The 20,050-nt window shown below is 37.3% G+C and overlaps 1 protein-coding gene across 7 annotated transcripts in view; it reads left to right on the forward strand.

Moving 5' to 3' along the window:
- MCTP2 (multiple C2 and transmembrane domain containing 2) overlaps nt 1–20,050 on the forward strand; it is a 237,219-nt gene that overhangs the window by 36,409 nt on the left and 180,760 nt on the right. For all 7 annotated transcript variants that reach the window (XM_088024958.1, XM_088024960.1, XM_088024959.1 and 4 more), the window contains one exon: nt 14,794–15,330. In XM_088024958.1, coding sequence (XP_087881084.1) covers nt 14,863–15,330 — 468 coding nt within the window. In that variant the 5' untranslated portion in view covers nt 14,794–14,862. The remainder of the gene's footprint in view (nt 1–14,793; nt 15,331–20,050) is intronic.

The following is a 20,050-nucleotide window of genomic DNA, read 5'->3' on the forward strand; positions in this document are numbered from 1 at the left end:
CCGTTAAATGTGATGTTAGGCAGGACATTTGAGGTTTGGCAGTTGTTTTGCAATGTAGATACTGGGTAAGAGATCAGTGTGTGTGGTTTAATAGGAGGACATTAAACTCAAGTGTGTGAAGAAGTAAGTTACTTTCTCTTACACTTGGTGCATATGGTTAAGACTATGCAATTGTTTGTTGAACAATGCTTGATTTTCAAAATTTGGGTCTGTAGCTCCATGGCAGATAAGAAATATTCTGATAAGGGAATCAAGAAAATTTTGTGTGTATGTGTGTTTATGGGTGTGTGTTTGTGTACGCATGCACACACACACACGTATGCACCAGCAAGTGGTGGGGAGCAATTTTGTCAAGAGATAATTATTGATTGAATACTGTAGCCAGAGAAGCACGTAACTTTAGCAAGAGTATTACGCCCATCTACCTCTAACCATGATCAAGTGTTCTCAGCTTGACCTACATCCTTCTTCCCCTTCAGCCTAATTTTATCTGTTGCCGTCAGTTTTTCCTTTCCTACACCCTTCAGAACTTACCCAGTCAGGCTTTCTTTCCCCTCCTGCCCCCACAGTAAGTCATACCAAGATTACAATAAGCTCCATTGCGCCACATGGATGCTTTCAGGACTGGTGTTATCTGCAAGCAGCTCTTGATACTCTTGACCACTTCCTCTATAAAATACCCTTCCTTTGTCTGCTCTGTTTTGGTTTCTAGTTGTCATAAGGTGACACCGCACTTTTTCATCCTCTTTGGCTATATCGTATTAATGTCCTTTGCAAGTTTGTCCTGCTCTAACAGACTGTTCAGTGCTGGAGTTCATTAAGGCTCATGCCATCTTTCCATTTCATACTCTTCTTGGCAAGGTTGTCTATTACTATGCCTGCAGTGACCATAATACGAATGCCAGTCTCTCCAAACTCTTGTCTCTAGACCTGATCTCTCAGCTCCACAGTCATGTACTCAGCTACCAAATGGCTTCTCCAGTTGAACTTCTAAGAGAAACCAAGACTGATCTCACAATATGCACTTGTGAGTGAATAGCTCTAGTATTTTCTAATTGGGCTGGACTCCATCCTGACTTCCTCCTTCCTCTCATTCCTTTTATTGAGTCCCTTTAACTCAATATCATTACTGTTGCTCAGTACCTCCCTTCTTTTCTTTACTGATTAAACAATAAAACAGAAGAATCAGAAGAATATAGGTCTAAGCAACACAATCAGCTTTCAAATAATTGACATAGAGAACCCAAGAACTGCAGATTGACTGTAAGTTGAGCCATAAAGAAAGCCTCCATTTGCAGAGGAATGAAAACATGAATTTTCTATTCTGATTTAATTCTTAGGAATTAAGCTAAAAGTCAATAACATGAAGGTAACCAGATAATCCCATTTCTTTTTTAGAATGAAGCACTATACCTCTAAAAACAAACAAACAAAAACAACAACAACAAAAACTATCCTATAGTTTATATCCTATAGAAGAGCTTAAGATGGAAATTAGGAAGAATTTTAAATGGTAATGAAAATATGACACACCAAAACTTGTTTGATGCAACTCACTCAGTGTTTAGAGGGAAATTTGTAGCATTAAATGGATAAATAAAAGAATAGTACAATCCAGAAATCGGTATCTAATTTTCTATGTCAAGAATTAAAAAAACAAGAACAAAAAAAAACAGCAAATCAAACCCAAAGGGTATAGAAAGAATGAAGGAGTAAAAATAAGAACAGGAATCAATAAGTAAAATCAACAAAGAAAAGTTAGCTTTAGAAAAGTTAGTAAACTAATAAACCCTTTGCAAGACTGATCAGGAAAAACAATATAGAATATATTACCAATATCCTGTTACCTATTGAATTTGAAGCCCCATTCAGTGCAGAAAGGAAAAAGAACAGGTATTTTAGAAAAGATGAAACAAAACTGTCATCATTTGGAAAATAATTTAGTGGTCTACATTGAAAACCAGAATTATAATTTATGGACAAGTTATAATAAATGACCTCAAAAAGATGGCAGGAATTAGAATCCATGTATAAAAGTCAATGGTTTTCCTCTGTACTAGCTACTGAAAACTAAAATATACAAATATCAATAACTGCAAAACTATGAAGTACCTAGAAATGAATTTGACAAAATATGTGCAGGTTGCCTATTCTGCAAATTTATATATATGTAACTGATGATCAATTAAAGACTGTTAAGAGTTATACATACAATATGATTCAGTGATCATGCTACTTGGTATTTATGCAAATCAGCTGAAAATTTATGTTTGCACAAAAATCTGTGCACAAATGTTTACAACAGCTTTATTCATAATTGCCATAAATTTGAAGCAACCAAAATGTCCTTCAGCAGCTGAATGGATAAACAAACTGGAGTGGAATATTATTCAGCAACAAAAATAAATGAGCTGTCCATCAAGCCACAAAAAGGTATGAAGGAAATGTAAATAAATATTACTAAGTGCAAGAAGCCAGTTTGAAAAGTCTGTCTGATATATGTTTCCAACTATATGACATTCTGGAAAAGACAAAACTATAGAGATAGTAAAAAGATCAGTGGGTGCCAGGGGCTCCTGGGGAGGGGAGGGAGGAATGAGTAGGTGGGGCAGAGGGAATTTTTTAAAGCAGTGAAACTATTCTGTAGGATACTATAATGGTGGATTCATGGCACTATACATATGCCCAAACTCAGAAATGTACAATACAAAGAGTGAACCCTAGGGTAAATTATGGATTTTAGTTAATAATAATACATCAGTAATACTTCATCAGTTGTAACAGATACACCACATTAATGACAGATGGCACTAATTGGAGGACTTTTGTTGAGAAGAGGGGGTATATGGGAACACTCATACTTTTGTGCAGTTATTGTGTATACCTAACACTGCTCTAAAAAATAAAGTCTATTAAAAAAAAAGACCTAGAAAGTAACCATATTCTTGGGGAGGAAGATAATAATATCTTGAAGCTGTCCTCAGATTAATTTGTAAAGCAGCTGCCAACCAAAATGTTCACCACTTTTATTTGGGAATGGGGGTATTAGACAAATAAATAGATCTAAAATTTACATGGAAGAGTAGAGAAGAAAGAAACCGCAACAAGGTGGGAACCTTACCCAGCTAGATATCAAACCTATAGTAATTAACTGTGTGATATTGGTACAAGTATCAATAACCAGGTACAGATCTTATATATGGAAATTACATACCTGATAGAGATGGTCTGGTACATCACTGAAAGGTAGGGTAGGTTTTATTAAAAAAGATTCCTTGAATTTTGATTGTGTATGTAGATAAAAAATAAAATCTCACCCCCCTCTAAAACCATAAGTAAACAATTTAGGTAGAACAAATGACTGTGAAATGGAAAACTTCAGAGCTTTTCCAAGAAAATATATGAAAATATATTAGTGATCCTGAGGATTTTTAAACCGTACCCACCACATACATGCCACACACACAAACACAACATGCGAAGAAAAAAATATTGATAAATTGAACTCATCAAAGTTTTTTCAGATGTGAATCATGACACCACATACATTTTTTTAAAAGCTACGTATTGGGTAGAGAGTTTTGCAGCTGAAAGTACTAAAGAAGCATTATTATCAAAGTAATGTACTGTTTCAAAGAAGAGAAAACAAAGCTATCAACCCATAGAGTAATGGGTCCCCTTTCACAATTTCAGATTGGCAAATATTAAAAAAAATCTTGAAATAGACATTGCACAACAGGAACTTATTGGCTGATGTTGGTTATGTTAATTAATATGTCTACTTTGGAAAACAGTTTGGCAATATCTAGCTAGTCAAGTTTAGGATACACATAACCTACAAGTCAACAATTCAACTCTGAGGTAGGGTGTTTCTCAGTGAGGCCTTATTGTTAATTTGGACAGGACAGGTCTCTCTTATAAGACACCTTTCAAAAACTCTGATTTGCACCTACTGTGTATGAGTTATGCCCCCTACTGTGGTCATTAAAATAACCATTCTTTACATGTTTCTAGCCACTTTTAGTGGGGCAGTCCAGAGCTGATGGAAAAATCTCTGGGAAAAACTAATATTAGCACCAGAAGACAAGTTTAAGAATAGCTTTTAAAGTTTGTTTAACTCTGTTTTTAGTAGTAAAATAGAGTAAGCATCTTAAGTATCCAGCTGCAGGAAAATTTATAAATAAATTATAGCACCTTCTCACAACAGAGTATTATACCACCTTTAAAATGACTTTAATAAAGCTACATTTATCATTGTGGATACAGTTCCTAAAGGTAATGTTGATTGAAAAGCATGGGATAATATACTACTTATATAAAATGTATAATAAATTGAGTTTATAATCTTGAAAAATAGTACTGTGTTTATCCTTGAATAATATATAACAAAATACATGAATACAATAAATGCAGTTTTAGAATATTGATTACTTCCAGCCGAGCATGATGGGAAAGTCATCAGAGAGGAGCACACAGGAAATATAATTGTATTTAAATTTTTATTCCAGAAGGTGCGTCAATGGTATGTTCATGTTCTATAGTTTTCTATACACACTGAAGAAATTGAAGTATAAAAGAACAGCAACAGGAGTGGATGTGGGACATCATAACCAAGGCTGAGAATGTTTGAATAGAGCTAATCCAGAGCTCTGAGAATTATTGCAGACTGAGTTGAATGAAAAATGTCAGGCAGGCCAATATGTATGGTCAGAGGCCTTTACAACTATTTGGAACAGGAAAAACCAGGAAAGATTAGAAAAGATCTCATGTAGGGTAAATATAGCGATAAAGTGTTGGAGCCCCCCACTTATTTAGTATTTATTGCATGTTTGCAAAGGACTTTGATGGATATGATCTCCCTAGATCCTACCAAGGGATATGGTGAGAAAACAAAAGACATAAGTAGGAAAAGAAGTCCATGGTACTTGACATAGGGGTAAGTTATTTCTTAGCTTTTTTACTTAATTTCTTTAGGTGCAGTTAAAGTGAAATATAGTGTGCTGAAGGAATTTGCGTTTATGGTCTCCAAGAGCCAGTGTTTATACTTCTGTAATGAGTATAAAGAATTAGAGAGCTGCTAGAATTCTAGACTGAGATCATTTAATTTAAAGAGATATGGTAGAAAGCACTGGAAAAACAATGGCCCACGTGGTCTCTGTGTTTCCAGATAACACTGAGATGTCCTGCAAGGTCCAACATGAAGCTGGCTGAGTTTTGCTGCCAGAGCACCACATTTCCCCAGAAAGTTGGGTTACTTCTTCTCAGCTGTTAGGTTTCTGGTTCCTGTTGAATGTTTCTGTATGCCACTCAAACTTAAGCATGGCCCGTAGAATACCACAGATTTGATCAGCTTTTTCTCATCTTTCCACCTCCCTTAAAAACCCATCATCAGTTTATTCTTTAAGTTGCGCTTCCTGTCTGTTCTTGCTTGTATTTTTTAAAATTTCAATGCTGTAATAAGATTTTGCTCTTCTCCTCCATCTCCTCCTCCTCCTTTTTCTTCCCTGTTTTGTTTTCTTTCCCTCTTGGTAAGAAATGAATCAGAATAATTTAAATATTTCCATTTCTTCTAAATCTGTCCATTTTGGAAACTTATGCTAAATAGCGCATTGAAGTTCTAGCTGGGAGTCCCTAAGACTGCTCCCAGATTTCGTGGCTCTTTAAGGAGGACTCACAGGAGTCAGTATTTGGTATTACAACTGTGATTTACTCTAGGAGAGGATACAGAACAAAATCGGCAAAGAGAAAAGTGCACAGGAAGTCTGGAGGAAACCAGGCACAAGCTTCCCAGTGGGGTCAGATAAGACATGTTTAATTCCTCTAGCAATGAATTGTGACAACACGTGTGATATGTTGTCGACCAGGGATGCTCATTAGAGAATTGTTTTCCATTGGGTTTTTATTGGGAACTGGTCACATAGGTACCCTTTAGCATGGACGAAAATTCCAGTGTCTTAGAAGGAAAGCAGGTATTCAGCATAAATTGTTTGCATGTACAATTTAGGCACAATGAGTCACTCTGACTCTCACAATGAGTCCTTGTCAGTTAGGGTGATTGGAAACCTTCCAAAAACTTAGGTTCCCAGATACCAGCCAAGGACTAACCTTGCAAGCAGGATTAAGACCTGTTAATCGTGTTTATCTGCACAATTATTTTATTCTTTTGTTGAATGGAATATTAACTCGTCAGGGCTTGTTTAAAAATCATGTATACCTTTTGTTAAACTCATTCTGGTCATTTCAGACAGAGAGAGAGAAATTGTGGTTATCCTATCAGAGGTTGGAATAAGAGTATAAGTCCAGGGATCTGAATGCTTCAGAAACCTCAGCCCTTCTCCTTTCCTCCAATCCTCTCCCAAGTGGAGTATGAATTATGAATGATTGATAAAGAGAGGAGCAATTCTGGGACCATTTTCTATAGATGAGATTCTAAAGAGACTAGCAGTGGGGCAGAGTATGGCGTTAACCAGAGGAGACAGGAACTGCTTCTCTGTTAATACATTTTGTTTGTTTCCAAGAACATATGTAGTGGGATTACAAAATGCATCCAGTCCTTTTGGTTGATCTTAATTTTGGAGGGGTTTCTGTCCCTATATTATGTTTAATAATATGTCTAATATGTAGAATAATCTCTTCTCCCTCAGTTGGATTACAAATTTAGTAGCATGTTGAATGACTGATTGGGAACCTGCATTTTTAGGGGAAAAAACAGATTTATTTTAAAAGCAGATGCATTTTCTGTTTCTTATATGAAACTTACCTGGAGAGACCTTTCTATTAAGGACAGTCTCCTTTAGATGACGTTTTTGTGGTGGGGAACTTGTTTCTACTACAAGCACAATTAAATATAGTTAGATGTAGAGAGTCTTATCCCTGTTCTATCAGAATGCTAAATAATCCTTCCATAGAATATCATTTGCCTTTATGCTTTCCCATAGGATGACTGCATGCCATCAGAGTTTCACTTTTATTGAATGTAGTTTAAATTTTTCTTCCCCCCATTTTAACAGGATGTGATATGAAATTTTCTTTCTACTAGTGATAAAAAATATCATAATGATTAACTACAAAGATAGTAATGACACAGTCTGACTAGTTGTAACTACTTGCTCTGTCATTTGATATTTAGATTGTGAAAACAAACCCTTTTCTTCATATTTACGCTAAGAGAGAATTTTGAGAAGCACAGTCCCCATCAGTGTTATCGAATAATGTGCATAATAATCACTTACACTCTTGTCATTCTCAGACCTCTTTCCTCCTTTGTGTTTCTTACTCACATAATGGTTGTGGTGCAGGTTCAATCAGATACTTTGGGGCTGGCATTTAAAAGGTTTGCTGTTCTTTTTCCATTTGTCTAGTTGCTAGCAGCCAGCTGGGGAGGATGTCTGGGTTTAAACCATAATAAATGAAACTTCCAGTAGACTTCTTGGCTTGGGGCCGTTTCCTGTGAAGACCTTATCCTGCCGTCAGTGGTTTGAAGAAGCAGAATGTTCTTTTCGTTCAATAAATGAAAGCTGAAGTTGACCAGGTTGAGTAACACAGGTATCTTGTTTTGTGAAGAGATTCTGCTTCTAGTGCTGTTGCTTGGCAGAGCATGGGTCACATTTTAACTTTGAACTCTTTGGATATTATGATGATAACCTATGGATGTATGTTCTAGTAGAAAATGGAACAAATATGTTTAAGTTTGTTTTTTAATATTCTTTAAGGAGAGGAAAACTGAATATCCAGATAGTTATATGTATCTCACCAGCTTTTTCATCAAACCTGTTTCTTGAATTTATTCTTTCTTTAGACTTTTCTTTATTCAGAGGAGTGCATCATTGGAGGGACAATGCTTTCAAGCATCAAAGAGACCACAGTCCAACAGTGTATTAGCTTTATGCACACCTTTAAGAACACTTTTTTCTTCTGGGCACATGTTTTGGTATTTATATATTTGTAGTTCTGTACATCTTGTTCTGTACTACTTGCACACTTGGGGGGAAATTATGGTTGGAATGATTTCGCAAAATTCACTAAGAGAGTTCAGGTTTCGGGTAAAATGGAGTAAAACCACTCTAACCTTTTTCCCTCACGGAACACAAGTACGAAGCCAGGGCAGAATGTTTGGTGAAGCTAGTTGAGGCTTCTGAAAAGTAAATACCAGCATGTAGATGAGGGAAGACACCACAATCGAAATATCACTGAACTCGAGGTGAGTTTACCATTTCAACCTCTCTGCTAAGCCCCCTGCCTGAATTCAGTGCAGTCCACAGTCTAGGAGTCAGTGTCGAGGGGCACCTGGCTGGCTGTAGAACATGCGACTCTTGATCTTGGAGTTGTGAGTTCAAACCCCATGTTGGGCGTGGAGCCTACTTAAAATTTAAACAATAAAAACAAAATCTAAGTGTCAGTATTGGAAGCAGACAGAGAAAGCGCCAAGAGACACCCTCTAGTTCTGGCTCAAGGAATAGAAAAGAGAAGCCCTAAAGTTCAGAGAGAAGGGAGAAATCCCCCATCTTTTTGTCTCCCTTCTCTCTATTTTGTCATGCCCTGGCAATCTTGTGGCAAAGACAATAGCCACAGAAGCAGCTGACAGTGGGAAACAGCAGGAGCCAAAGCAATGAGTGAGGGGGTTGTCGTTCCTATTTTGTGAAGCTGTAATTTTGAGGGCAGGGCTAAATCGTTGCTTTTTTTTCCTTTTCCTTTTATTTGTTTATTTTGTTTGTTTTAGTATGTCTCAATCCTCCCACTACTCTGGTGGCATCACAGAAGCAGGTTGTTTCTGATTAGAGGATTGAAAAGGGGCATTCCAGGGTATACCAGAGAGTATTAGGGGAGACATCTGAGAGGAGGAGCTCAGGAAATGATTCCATAACATTTGTGAATTTCTGAACTCACTACAACCTGCACATTCATGCATCTGATCATGATTAGTCTATCATCTACTTTGAGAATGTAGTTAATGAATAGAATTCCATGTAAGTCTCAGTAACTTCTACATGGTGTGCACCCTGGGCAGATTTGAATGGCCCTTCCTAGCTTTTGAAGACAACACTGACGTCGCCCACAGAATATGGGTTGGAATTTGTGGTGAGAAGGTAATCAAATCAAATGCCTGGCAAAACAATAATATCAACATTCTCCATAGATTTAAATAAGGCACAAGATTTTATAAGAATATTCAGAATGTCTAGGATATAATCCATGTTGGAATATAAAGAACTACAAAATTCTCAAATCACATGGGAAAAGACAATGGATGACAATGAAAATATAACTTTAAAGCAGCTGTTATAAAAATGCTCCAGTGAATAATCATGAATTCTGAAATAAAAGGTAAAGTGAAATGTACCTGTAAAGAAATAGGAGATATGAAGTAGAACCAAATAAAAACTTTAGGACTGAAAAGTACAGTAGTCTCTCCACCTTGCCCTCTCCTACCCACACCCACATTCCTTACTATATATAAAGTCAGTAACAAAATGGAGATAACAGAGGAAAGAATCAGTAAACCTGAAAATAAATCAATAAAAATGATACAGTGTGAACAATGGAGAGGAGAATGAAAAATATTGAAATGAGACCCTTGGACTGTTGGACAATTAACAAAAGACATAATGTTTATATTATTGGAGTACCAGAAGGAAAAGAGAAAGAGTGTGGCTAAGAAGCATTCCAAGAAATAATGTCTGTAAAATTCCCAAGTTTGACAAAAGATATAACCTTATAGATTCAAGAAGCTAAGCTACCCCAAACAAGATAAACCCAAAGGATACACACCCAGGCATATCATAACTGTTTAAAACTGATGACAAAATTTTGAAAACATAGAAAAAGTGACACCTTATCTATAGGAGACAGTGATTCAAATGACAGATTTCTCAGTGGAAATCATGGAGGCCAGAGGAAATGTCTTACCATTTTTAAAGTGCTGAAATAAAAGTGCAGAGTCCAGGATTCATTGATAATATCCTTGAATGTGAAATGAAGATCTTCTCATATCAAGTAAAACCAAGAGAATTTGGAGTCAACAGACTTGCTATAAAATAACTAGTTAAGGAAATTTCTTAGACTGATGGGAACTGATATGAGAAATTTGGAATATTAAGAACAGAGGAAATGGTAAATGTAATAGGCCGTTCTTCTCTTCTTGAATTATTTCAAATATGGTTCATGATTGAAATCAAAGTAAAACCTTGTCTGATAGGAATTTTATAAAAAGAAATATAGACAAAATCACAATTGATGAATTAAAATGAACACTAAAAAAAGCAAAGGAAGGAAAAACAAGGAACAGAAACAGAAGAATAAAAAACAGTGGAAACAAATACATTGAGAAACCTTCATATAATACAAACATCAATTATTAAGTTAAATGTAAATGGTCTAAACAAACCAACTGAAAGAGTCTGTCAGATTGGATTTAAACAGCAAGGAGATATAACAATTATGAACGTATACAAATAACAAAACTTCAAAATACAGAAGCAAAACCTGATAGAACTAAAGGAGAAATATACAAATTCACAGATATAATTGAGAGACCCAGCATTTCTCTCTAGGTAATACTAGTAGAAAGAAAATCAAGAGTATAGAGGAATTGAACCATCAACTAGATCTAATAAACACTTATATAACACTCCCTTAAATGCTAATTGACTAAAATATTTCTAAATGAATATAGAAGAAGCAATCCTTTTTAGCATATTTGCAAGTTAAGCTATGAGATGTGAAATAATGTATTTGTGTCTTGGTAATGTGAAATACAAGTTTATGTTTAGATTTTACAAAGCAGGGAAAAGTGGTAAAATATTTTCAAATCTGGAACGACTCAGTGTGAAATAAGTGAAATAATAATTTAAAAACTAGCTAACGTTATCTTAAATATTTACTCTGTGCCAAGAACTGTCCTAACCACTTTATATAGACTAATTCATTCAGTCCTCACAAGAGGCCAATGAAGTAGTTAGTTATGGTTTAGTTCTGTAAAATGCAAATAATAATGAGGTACAGAGCTCTTGAATAAATTAAGATATCAGAATTGGAAATTATGACAACAGTATCAATAATGATAAAAAATAGCTTTTCCTGACTGAATACTTTCTCTGCATTTGACACTGCCTTACGCCTTGTCTCATTTGGTTTGCACACTAGATATTATAATCTCCGTTGAATAGGTGAGGAAATTGAGGCTTACTACAATGACTTGCCCCTAATAGTACATCTAAGTAAAATGTGGCAAAGCAAAATTCCAAATCATGAAATCAGTCTCTGGAACCCAAGCTCTTCATCTCTGCATTACCTTCGGAAGATACGCATTTCATCCCGGAAGAAGCTGTCGCCTAGACTGGTGGTCATCCAGTGATCGAGCAAAAGCTGTAGACTTCCATAGTGCTGCTCTTCAAAATGCAGTGACTTCCCAATGACTAAATATCCTGCCCTAGAGTAGGATAGGGCTGGGTACAAATGGCTTGGAGTCCTTGATTTTAGAAAATGTGTTTTCTTGTGGCTCTTGGCCTATTTTATCCTCAGCCAAACATGGCAATGTAAGTACAGGCCAGATCAGAATTACCTAACCCTGCTATTCTTTTTCATATTGGAAGGATCTACTATGAGCTACTTGACACCTAGAATATGGTTTATTTCTTCAAATTTGATTTTTTTTTTTTTTTGGATTATACTCCTAAGACCTTCAGATAATTTTCTTTTTAAAAAAATTTTTTTATTAGTTTTCATTATGATAAGTGTACTCTTTAATCCCTACCCCCTGTTTTCCCCATCTACCCACACACCTCCCCTCTGGTAACCATCAGTTTGTTCTCTTGGTTTCTCTCATCAGTTTGTTCTCTTGGTTTTTTTCTCTCTCTCTCTTTCTCTCTTTCCTTTGATCATTGGTTTCTTAAATTGCACATATGAATGAGATCATATGGTATTTGTCTTTTTCTAAATTATTTCATTTAGGATTGTACTCTGTAGCTCTATCCATATTGTTCCAAATGGCAAAATTTTCTTCTTTGTGATTGAATAATATTACATTGTGTGTGTGTGTGTGTGTATCTTTATCCATTCATCTCCTCTTGGACATATGGGCTGCTTCCATAGTTTGGCTATTATAAATAATGCTGCAATAAATATAGGGGTGCATGTATCCCTTTGAATTACTGTTTTTGTATTCTTTGGGTAAATACCCAGTAGTGCAATTCCTGGATCAAAGGGTAGATCTATTTTTAATTTTTTAGGAGCCTCCATGCTGTTTTCCACAGTGGCTGCGTCAATTTGCATTCCCACCAGTAGTGCATGAGGGTTCCTTTTTCTCCACATCTTTGCCAATACTTGTTTCTTGTGTTTTGATTTTAGCCATTCTGACAGGTGTGAGGTGATATATCATTGTAGTTTTGATTTCCATTTCCCTGATGATGAGTGATGTTGAGCATCTTTTCATGTGTCTGTTGGCCATCTGGGTATCTTTGGAGAAATATCTGTTCATGTCTTTTGCCCATTTTTCATTGGATTATTTGTTCTCTGGGCGATGAGTTATATAAGTTCTTTATATATTTTGGATACTAACCCTTTATCAGATACATCATTTTCAAATATCTTCTCCCACTCAGCAGGTTGCCTTTTAGTTTTGTCGATTGTTTCCTTCACTGTGCAGAAGATTTTTATTTTGATATAGTCCCAATAGTTTCTTTTTGCTTTTATTTCCCTTGCCTCAGGTGACATAACTAGAAAAATATTGCTATGTCCAATGTCAAAAAGATTACTGCCTGTGCTGTCTTCTAGGGTTTTTATGGTTTCAGGTCTCACACTGAGGTCTTTAATCCACTTTGAGTTTATTTTTGTGGATGATGAAAGAAAGTGGTCAATTTAATTCTTTTGCATCACATTTGACTTTGATTTGATACTTAATGAGTCCAATCTGTAATATGTCAAATTACCCACTTTCCTGCATAGCATTTACCACTCTGTATAATTACATACGTATTTGTGAAGCATTCCTGTCATTCATGGGAGCTCTTTGTGGGGAACACTTTTCAATCATACATTCTCAAGCTAAGGCTCTGAAGCTTGCATTTCTTGAGATTTCCCTTATAGTTTTGTCAATTTTTCTGACTTGGTACATTGCAACATGAACAGATCTCTTACTTCTATAAATGCTTTTCTCTTTAGTCAACCTTATTTTACTATAAAGTTTTAAGATATCAGGTGGAATTTTTGTTGACATGAGTATGTGTTTGTCCTTCAAAATGTACCTGTTATGCTGGAAAGGAAGATGGTAAGTTTAAAGCAGGAATTGTCCAACTTCAGTCTGCTGCATTTTTGTAAATAATGTTTTATTGGAACACAGCCACACTGATTCAGGTGTTGTCCATGTCTCCTTTGGTGCCAAAACAGCAGAATTGATAATTGTGACACACCATGTGGCCTGTAAAGTTTAAAATATTTACTAACTGGTCTAATACAGAAACTGTTTGCCTACCCTGGTTCAGACATTAAAAGGTACCAGTTATTTGATAATACTGATTAAAGATGCTGTTATTGTGGTAGTAATTTTTGGCTCTGCTTTCCCTGGATAGGACATAAGAAAGTAGTCTTTTTTTTCCCCAAGTTTAACTCAGGAAACAAATATTGTATGTGTAGAAATTATGTGTGTGTGTGTGTGTGTGTGTGTGTGTATGTATATGTATGTATGTATATTTAGGGTATACAGCATGATTTAATTATATCTGTATTATGAAATGAGTACCACAATCAAGTTAATTAACATATCCATCACCTCACAAAGTTACTATTGTGTGTATGTGTGGAAGATCTATTCTCTTAGCAAATTTCAACTATACATGGCTATCATTGAGCACTGAGTGTTATATGCAAACAATGAATCATGGAACACTACATCAAAAACTAATGATGTACTGTATGGTGACTAACATAACACAAAAAACAAAACAAAACCCAATAAGAGATCACAGGTTTTGGTGAAGACGTGGAAGAAAGAAAGCCCTTGTGCACTATTGGTAGGAAGGTAAACTGATACAGACACATGGAGAACAATCGAAAGACTAAAACTAGAAGTATCCTATGGTTCTGGGTATATATATCCTCCCAAAATGAGATCAGCATTTCCTCACTCCCTTGTTCACTACAGCATTATTCACAGTAGCCAAAATAAGGAAACAATTTAAGTGGTTACTGAGGGATGAATGGATTAAAAAATGTGAGGTAGAGGCACCTGGGTGGCTCAGTTGGTTAAGCGACTGCCTTCAGCTCAGGTCATGATCCTGGAGTCCTGGGATCGAGTCCTGCATCGGGCTCCCTGCTCAGCAGGGAGTCTGCTTCTCCCTCTGACCCCCCCCCATGTGCTCTCTCTCTCTCTCTGTCATTCTCGCTCTCTCAAATTAATAAATAAAATCTTTAAAAAAATGTGAGGTATATAAACAATGGAATATGAGTTAGCCATATAAATAGGAAATCCTGCCATTTGCAACAACATGGCTGAACCAGAGGGAGGACATTACGCTGAGTGAACTAAGTCAGAGAAAGCAGTCTTCTTATGAAACATTCTTTTTGCATCAACCTCATAGTTCCATTCATTACTAGAATTTTTCTGTAACTACTCTGATAAAAATCTGAAAAATTCAGTTTCTTAAAAATGCTTAAAAAAATATTTGTAGAGATTACCAATCGAATGTTTGGTCACTTAGTGGAAAGTGTGAGACTTAAGTCATCTTTTACACTTTGATGTACTTGGATACTGCTGAGAAGTCTCATTTATGTTCTCTTTCCTTATATTGTGTTTTCTAGGAGCCACAGAATTGTTTCCTGTAGAGAGGCGCTCTCTCATGGAGTGACTTGCTGGGTCTTTATGCAGTCATGGATATGGATAAACCATCTGTCTGGGGCTCTTTGAAACAGCGGACCAGGCCTTTGTTAATCAACCTGAGCAAGAAGAGGGTGAAAAAGAACCCCAACAAGCCCCTAGACTTACGAGCAAGGCGTTCTCTGGACCGCCGCCTCAGCCTCTCTGTCCCTGACCTCCTGGAGGCCGAGGCCTTGGCCCTGGAGGGGCGGCCTTACTCTGGGCCCCAGTCATCCTACACCTCGGTGCCCAGCAGCCTGTCGACAGCAGGGATCTTTCCCAAGAGCAGCAGTAACTCCTTGAAACAGTCTGAAGAAGAATTGGATTGGAGCCAGGAAGAAGCAGGCCACCTCCACGTGGTGGAAACAGACTCGGAGGAGGCCTATGCTTCTCCCGCCGAGGACAGGAGGCCTTCCAGCAATGGCATCTTGGATCTGCTCCAGAAAACTCCTGTTGAAGAGGATGCACTGGAAGAGCCAGAGGTGAGACCAGGGCTCGACACTTTCCTGTTCCTTTTTCTGTTTTTCTCCTTTCTAAGTGTACTCATTGCCCTTGGAAAATTTGGTTAAGAGTTATTTTTGTGGTTAGCTTGGATGGAGAGAATGTCATTTATAAGAATTTAAATTCAAGTAATATTGATTGCACCCACTGTTCCCATTCGTTTTAGGGTTGACCTCTATGCATTTTTAAAACTCTTACAAATAACCTCTCTGGGATACTTTAAGACATTAAAAGCCCTATTGGATGAGTTTTCCTTTTTCCATCTCCCTGGCAAAGAAATTAAAAGCATAACTTTTCCTCAAACATTTTGCTTTAAGTGTGTGTGTGTGTGTGTGTGTGTGTGTGTCTCCACCACTGCTCAATCCCATAGTAGACAAAAATGCATGTTAATATTCCTAAGAAATGTATGAATGTGTGTTTCCCTTTGACTGTCAGAGAGTTTGAACTTGCTCCTATTTCACATGTATGTGTGTGCATTTGTATGTGCTTTTGCACACATGTGCACATTTGCCTGTGTACAGCCTCACTTGCATTCTCTAAAAAAACAAAAAGACAGGAACTGAAGGATGCAAATTCTTATGGATTCATTGATTTTACAAAGCTTTAGTATTTCGGTAAGATAAAAGAGTCAAATACAATTATGAGACAAATCTTGTATTTCTAGAATGAATTTAATATAAAGTCAGCCCCCGGATTACTAAATCGTGGTGATTGGTTTAATCAGTTTTGTTTTGTTTTGTTTTGTTTTAATTCCCCATCAGTGACACTAAAGTAGGTTGTAGTTTTGAGGGAAGAAGTTAATTTTTTTGTGGGGATTCCAGGTTATTGTTATAATTGCATACAAACCTGGGTATTCAACCAGGATTTTTGGTTTTACTTTCAGAACCAAAACCTGCCATATATTGGGGTGTCACATATTGTGTGTCATATATTTATACTTAATTGTGTCATATATTTGGGTGTCATTATGGAAAGGATCATGGATATTTGGAGAATGTTGTGACTAGATTCCTTCGGAAACATGATAAGGCACCATTAACCATTAAGTGACTTAACCTATCTTTTTCTTTACCATTTACCTTTATAAAGTTCTTTTTATAACAATTTTGTGGTTTTTACTGTTGCTTATAAATTTAAAATATGTATTTATACTAATCAGAATATAAATCAGGTGAATTATTAGACATTCATAATTCATAGTTCAGTGTGAAGGGGTAATGTGTACAATTAGATACTGAAATTAATCTTTTATCTTCTTGTTACATTATTAAATGATCAGAAAAAATGGGTGGGTTTCTAGGCTTTGATAGGCTAACACTCTCAGATTAGAATAATTTTTTTAAGATTACTTTTAAAAATATTTTTATTTATGAGAGAGAGAGTGAGTGTGAGCGTGGAGGGAGGAACAGAGGGAGAGGAACAAGCAGATTCCCCCCACTGAATGGGGATCCCCATGCAGGGCTTGATCCCAGGACCCTGAGATCATGACCTGAGCTGAAATCAAGAGTCATTTAACTGATTGAGCCATCCAGGTGCCCCTAGAATAATTTTTTTTTTTTTAAGTTAGTGCTGTGAAGTGTTTTGCTGACTTAATATTTGAATACCTACTCCAACTCAGGTACCATAAAGGTTACGACTAGAAATAGAGATGGATAGGAAAGTGACCCTGCCTTCAAGTTATGATGTATTAAGAGATAGCTTTGTATAGCTCTAAAGGCAGCATAAGAGGCAAGAAGATACTGGAACTGTCTGTGTAAAACATCTAGGCCTTGCCTCTTGGCAGCTTAGTAGATGGAGGATATCAGTGCATGAGGACTGACAGGCGTTCATGTGAGGCATTGTGCAAGCTGGTGTAGATTTGATAGGTGAGAAAATATGGCGGACACAGGCCTGAAGTGTGGGTGGGGTATTTGGGGGGTGGTGAGCATTTTGCTGCACCTGACGTAGAGGTTTGAGGAACTTTTTGGTGTGATGTATGCTGGGAAGTGTGCGCTGTGCTGAGGGGCTGGTTGGCAGTGGTTACTTTCTCTTCTTTGGGCTAAATGCAAAAAATCTTGGAATATACAGTTATTTTAAATAATTTTCCTTTTTAATTCACCATTTAAAAGAACACAAACTTCTTTTTTTAAGATTTTATTTTTAAGTAATCTCTGCACTGAACTGGGGCTCAGACTCACAACCCTGAGATTAAGAATTCTGTGATTCATCGACTGAGCCAGCTAGGTGTCCCTAAACTTCTTTTTCAAATATGAATCCTTTGCTTCTCTTTTCATGTCCTAGGATGTACAGGGTAGAAACAGACTGATCCATGGCCACTTGAGTGCCATTTATCTGCTTGTTTGCCTGTTTGCAGACCTATAGGATCACATGTGGTCAAATCCATTGCTGTACCTATCCGCCTTTTAAGCTCCCTTCCACCATATTGGGTAGGCTTCTCCCACTACCTGAGGATCTAGAGTTTATTACATGGCATGGAAGTTAGCCACTCCCTTGCTTATCTTCCCCACTAGGCTGTATAATTTGGTCTATGGGTAGGTCTAGGGGAGTCATGTCTAACTTGTCTTTGTTTTCTTAGGGCCTTGCTGTGTGCCTGACACATAGCATGTACTCAATCACTGTTTGTGTATGAGGAAATCAATGATAGTAATGTGTGCATTCAGCTTAGTATAGTTTTTGTTAGTGTCTTTATTGTGAGTTCTCTTCAGTTTATGATTTCATTAAAATCAGACTTTTTTGTTTAATTGTTTGGGGTTTTTTTGAAAGAAACATACTGTAAATGAACTTACTTTCTGTATGATATTAACTGAAAACAGGGAGATTAAGACAGGTGTAGACTTTTCAGCCCAAGTCCGATACTAACTTTAAATCTGTATGTGTTCTTCTCTGCCTTTTTTTCAATGAGGGTGGAAGTCCTGGTGAATCCATGTCATGTGTGTTTTAGGGTTGGTGAATCTGTATCTAGGATATGGGTCATCTTTTTTTTTTTTTCCTAATGAATAGTGGACAGGCTACTAATCACTTTCATGGGATGGGAGAAGCAATGAGGGAAGAAAGGGTTGGCATGTGACAAGCCTGGTGTACCACAAGGACAATCAGATGTTTGCTGAGTAGCCTTGGTGTAGCTGATTTTGTTTGTAGCTTTTCAGAGTGGGGAGGGGTAAAGAAAGGGACATCTGTGGTCGGAGTACCCATTGATGTTTGTCTCACATGTTTTATGTCCAAGGGCAACTTCAAGGCTGAGCCTGCAGCAGTAGGATAAGACCTCAAATAATGGTATTGTCTGAATGTCTTCCAGTTTTTTTCCAGTCCTGCCAGGGTCAGCAATCAAGTGAGGTGCGGGCTTATGGTAATGGGGAAAAGGAATGAGAAAGCAAGGAAGAAAATTAAGAGGGAAGAGGAACAAGGGATGTGAGAACATAGAGGCCACATGGAACCTGGAATGGTCTCAATGTAGATGCTTCAACCAGCCCTAAAACCAAAACGGAAGAAAGTAGGTTTAGAATAAAGGATGCATTTGTGAGAATAGGATTCCCCAGACTTTCTTTTGGGCCCGAGATTCATACCATACTGGATAGTCCACAGAAACCTGATCTCAACTTGTTTTGACAGAATTTTGTCTCTCCCAAGTGCCCTCACAGGTACAGACTTGTTTCTCAGCAACATCACCGTTATTCACCTGGTGGCCCCAGTGAAACACCTGTGAATCATGTTTGACTGTTTCCCTTTCCTGGCTTCTCATGGGCTCTGTAATCTCCATCGATCTGCCTCACATCTGTCTTCTCCCTTCTTCTCTTACGGAAGTCCTCTCATCCTTCAAGGCCCAGCTGAAATTCTCCTTCCCTCTCCGGGTTTTCCCGACTATACAGTCACTATCATCACCCTCCCTTTGTTTACTGAACATCCCACTTTTGCTCTCATTGAATGCTAACCTTACTTTGCTTTCTGTAGAAATCTGTAGAGGGAGAAAATATTTGGAACAGGTAGAGGGGGTCGAGAAGGGAAGGCAAATGGGTAGTCGGCAAAGGTGTCACTGAGTATGACTCTAAGAAGATCACCAGCCTCCAAGACCTGTATTCACTGTCCAGTGACCATCTGGCTCAGAGGACCAACTCATGATAACCAATACCCATGATACTAAGATACAAATGACAAATTGTGACTCACTTGCAATGAAAATGAAATACTATGTAGACTCTAATATTTATTTTGGTATAAACAGCTCACTGTGTCATTGTCAAGTTATTTGGGAAGTCGAATCATAATCAGCATCAGCTTCATTAAAGTGGAGCAAGCAGGGCCTGTAAGTACTTTGGAGAATTCGTTGGGTGTATTGACTCCCTGAAGTTGGCCTACGTGAGAAGTCACATAGAATCAGGAGATTGTTTTGTGAACACAAGGCTAATGGATAAGTTCTACACTGAATGGTGTCTGGTATGCCATCCGTCTCACAATAGGGATTGAACTCCAAGTGAGAACTTGACATACTCACGCTTTGTTTGCTTGGGCCAATGACGTCCATACCCACATGCTAACCTGCCTAGGCCATGAAGCCAAGATTCTTAAAGTCCTGTGGGACGGGCTCTCTCTTCCCTTCATAGGGCTCAAGGGCAAGTCCAAACTTTCACCCAGGCTTTCTTGCATGACCTCGCCCTTTTTTTTGATTGACAATTATTTGATTAACTGTGTGATTATCACTTTCAG

This window comes from Eumetopias jubatus, unplaced genomic scaffold, assembly GCF_037043125.1.
Source record: "Eumetopias jubatus isolate StellerSeaLion01/CBP00866 unplaced genomic scaffold, mEumJub1_p1.0 scaffold_7, whole genome shotgun sequence".
Classification (NCBI taxonomy): domain Eukaryota; kingdom Metazoa; phylum Chordata; class Mammalia; order Carnivora; family Otariidae; genus Eumetopias; species Eumetopias jubatus.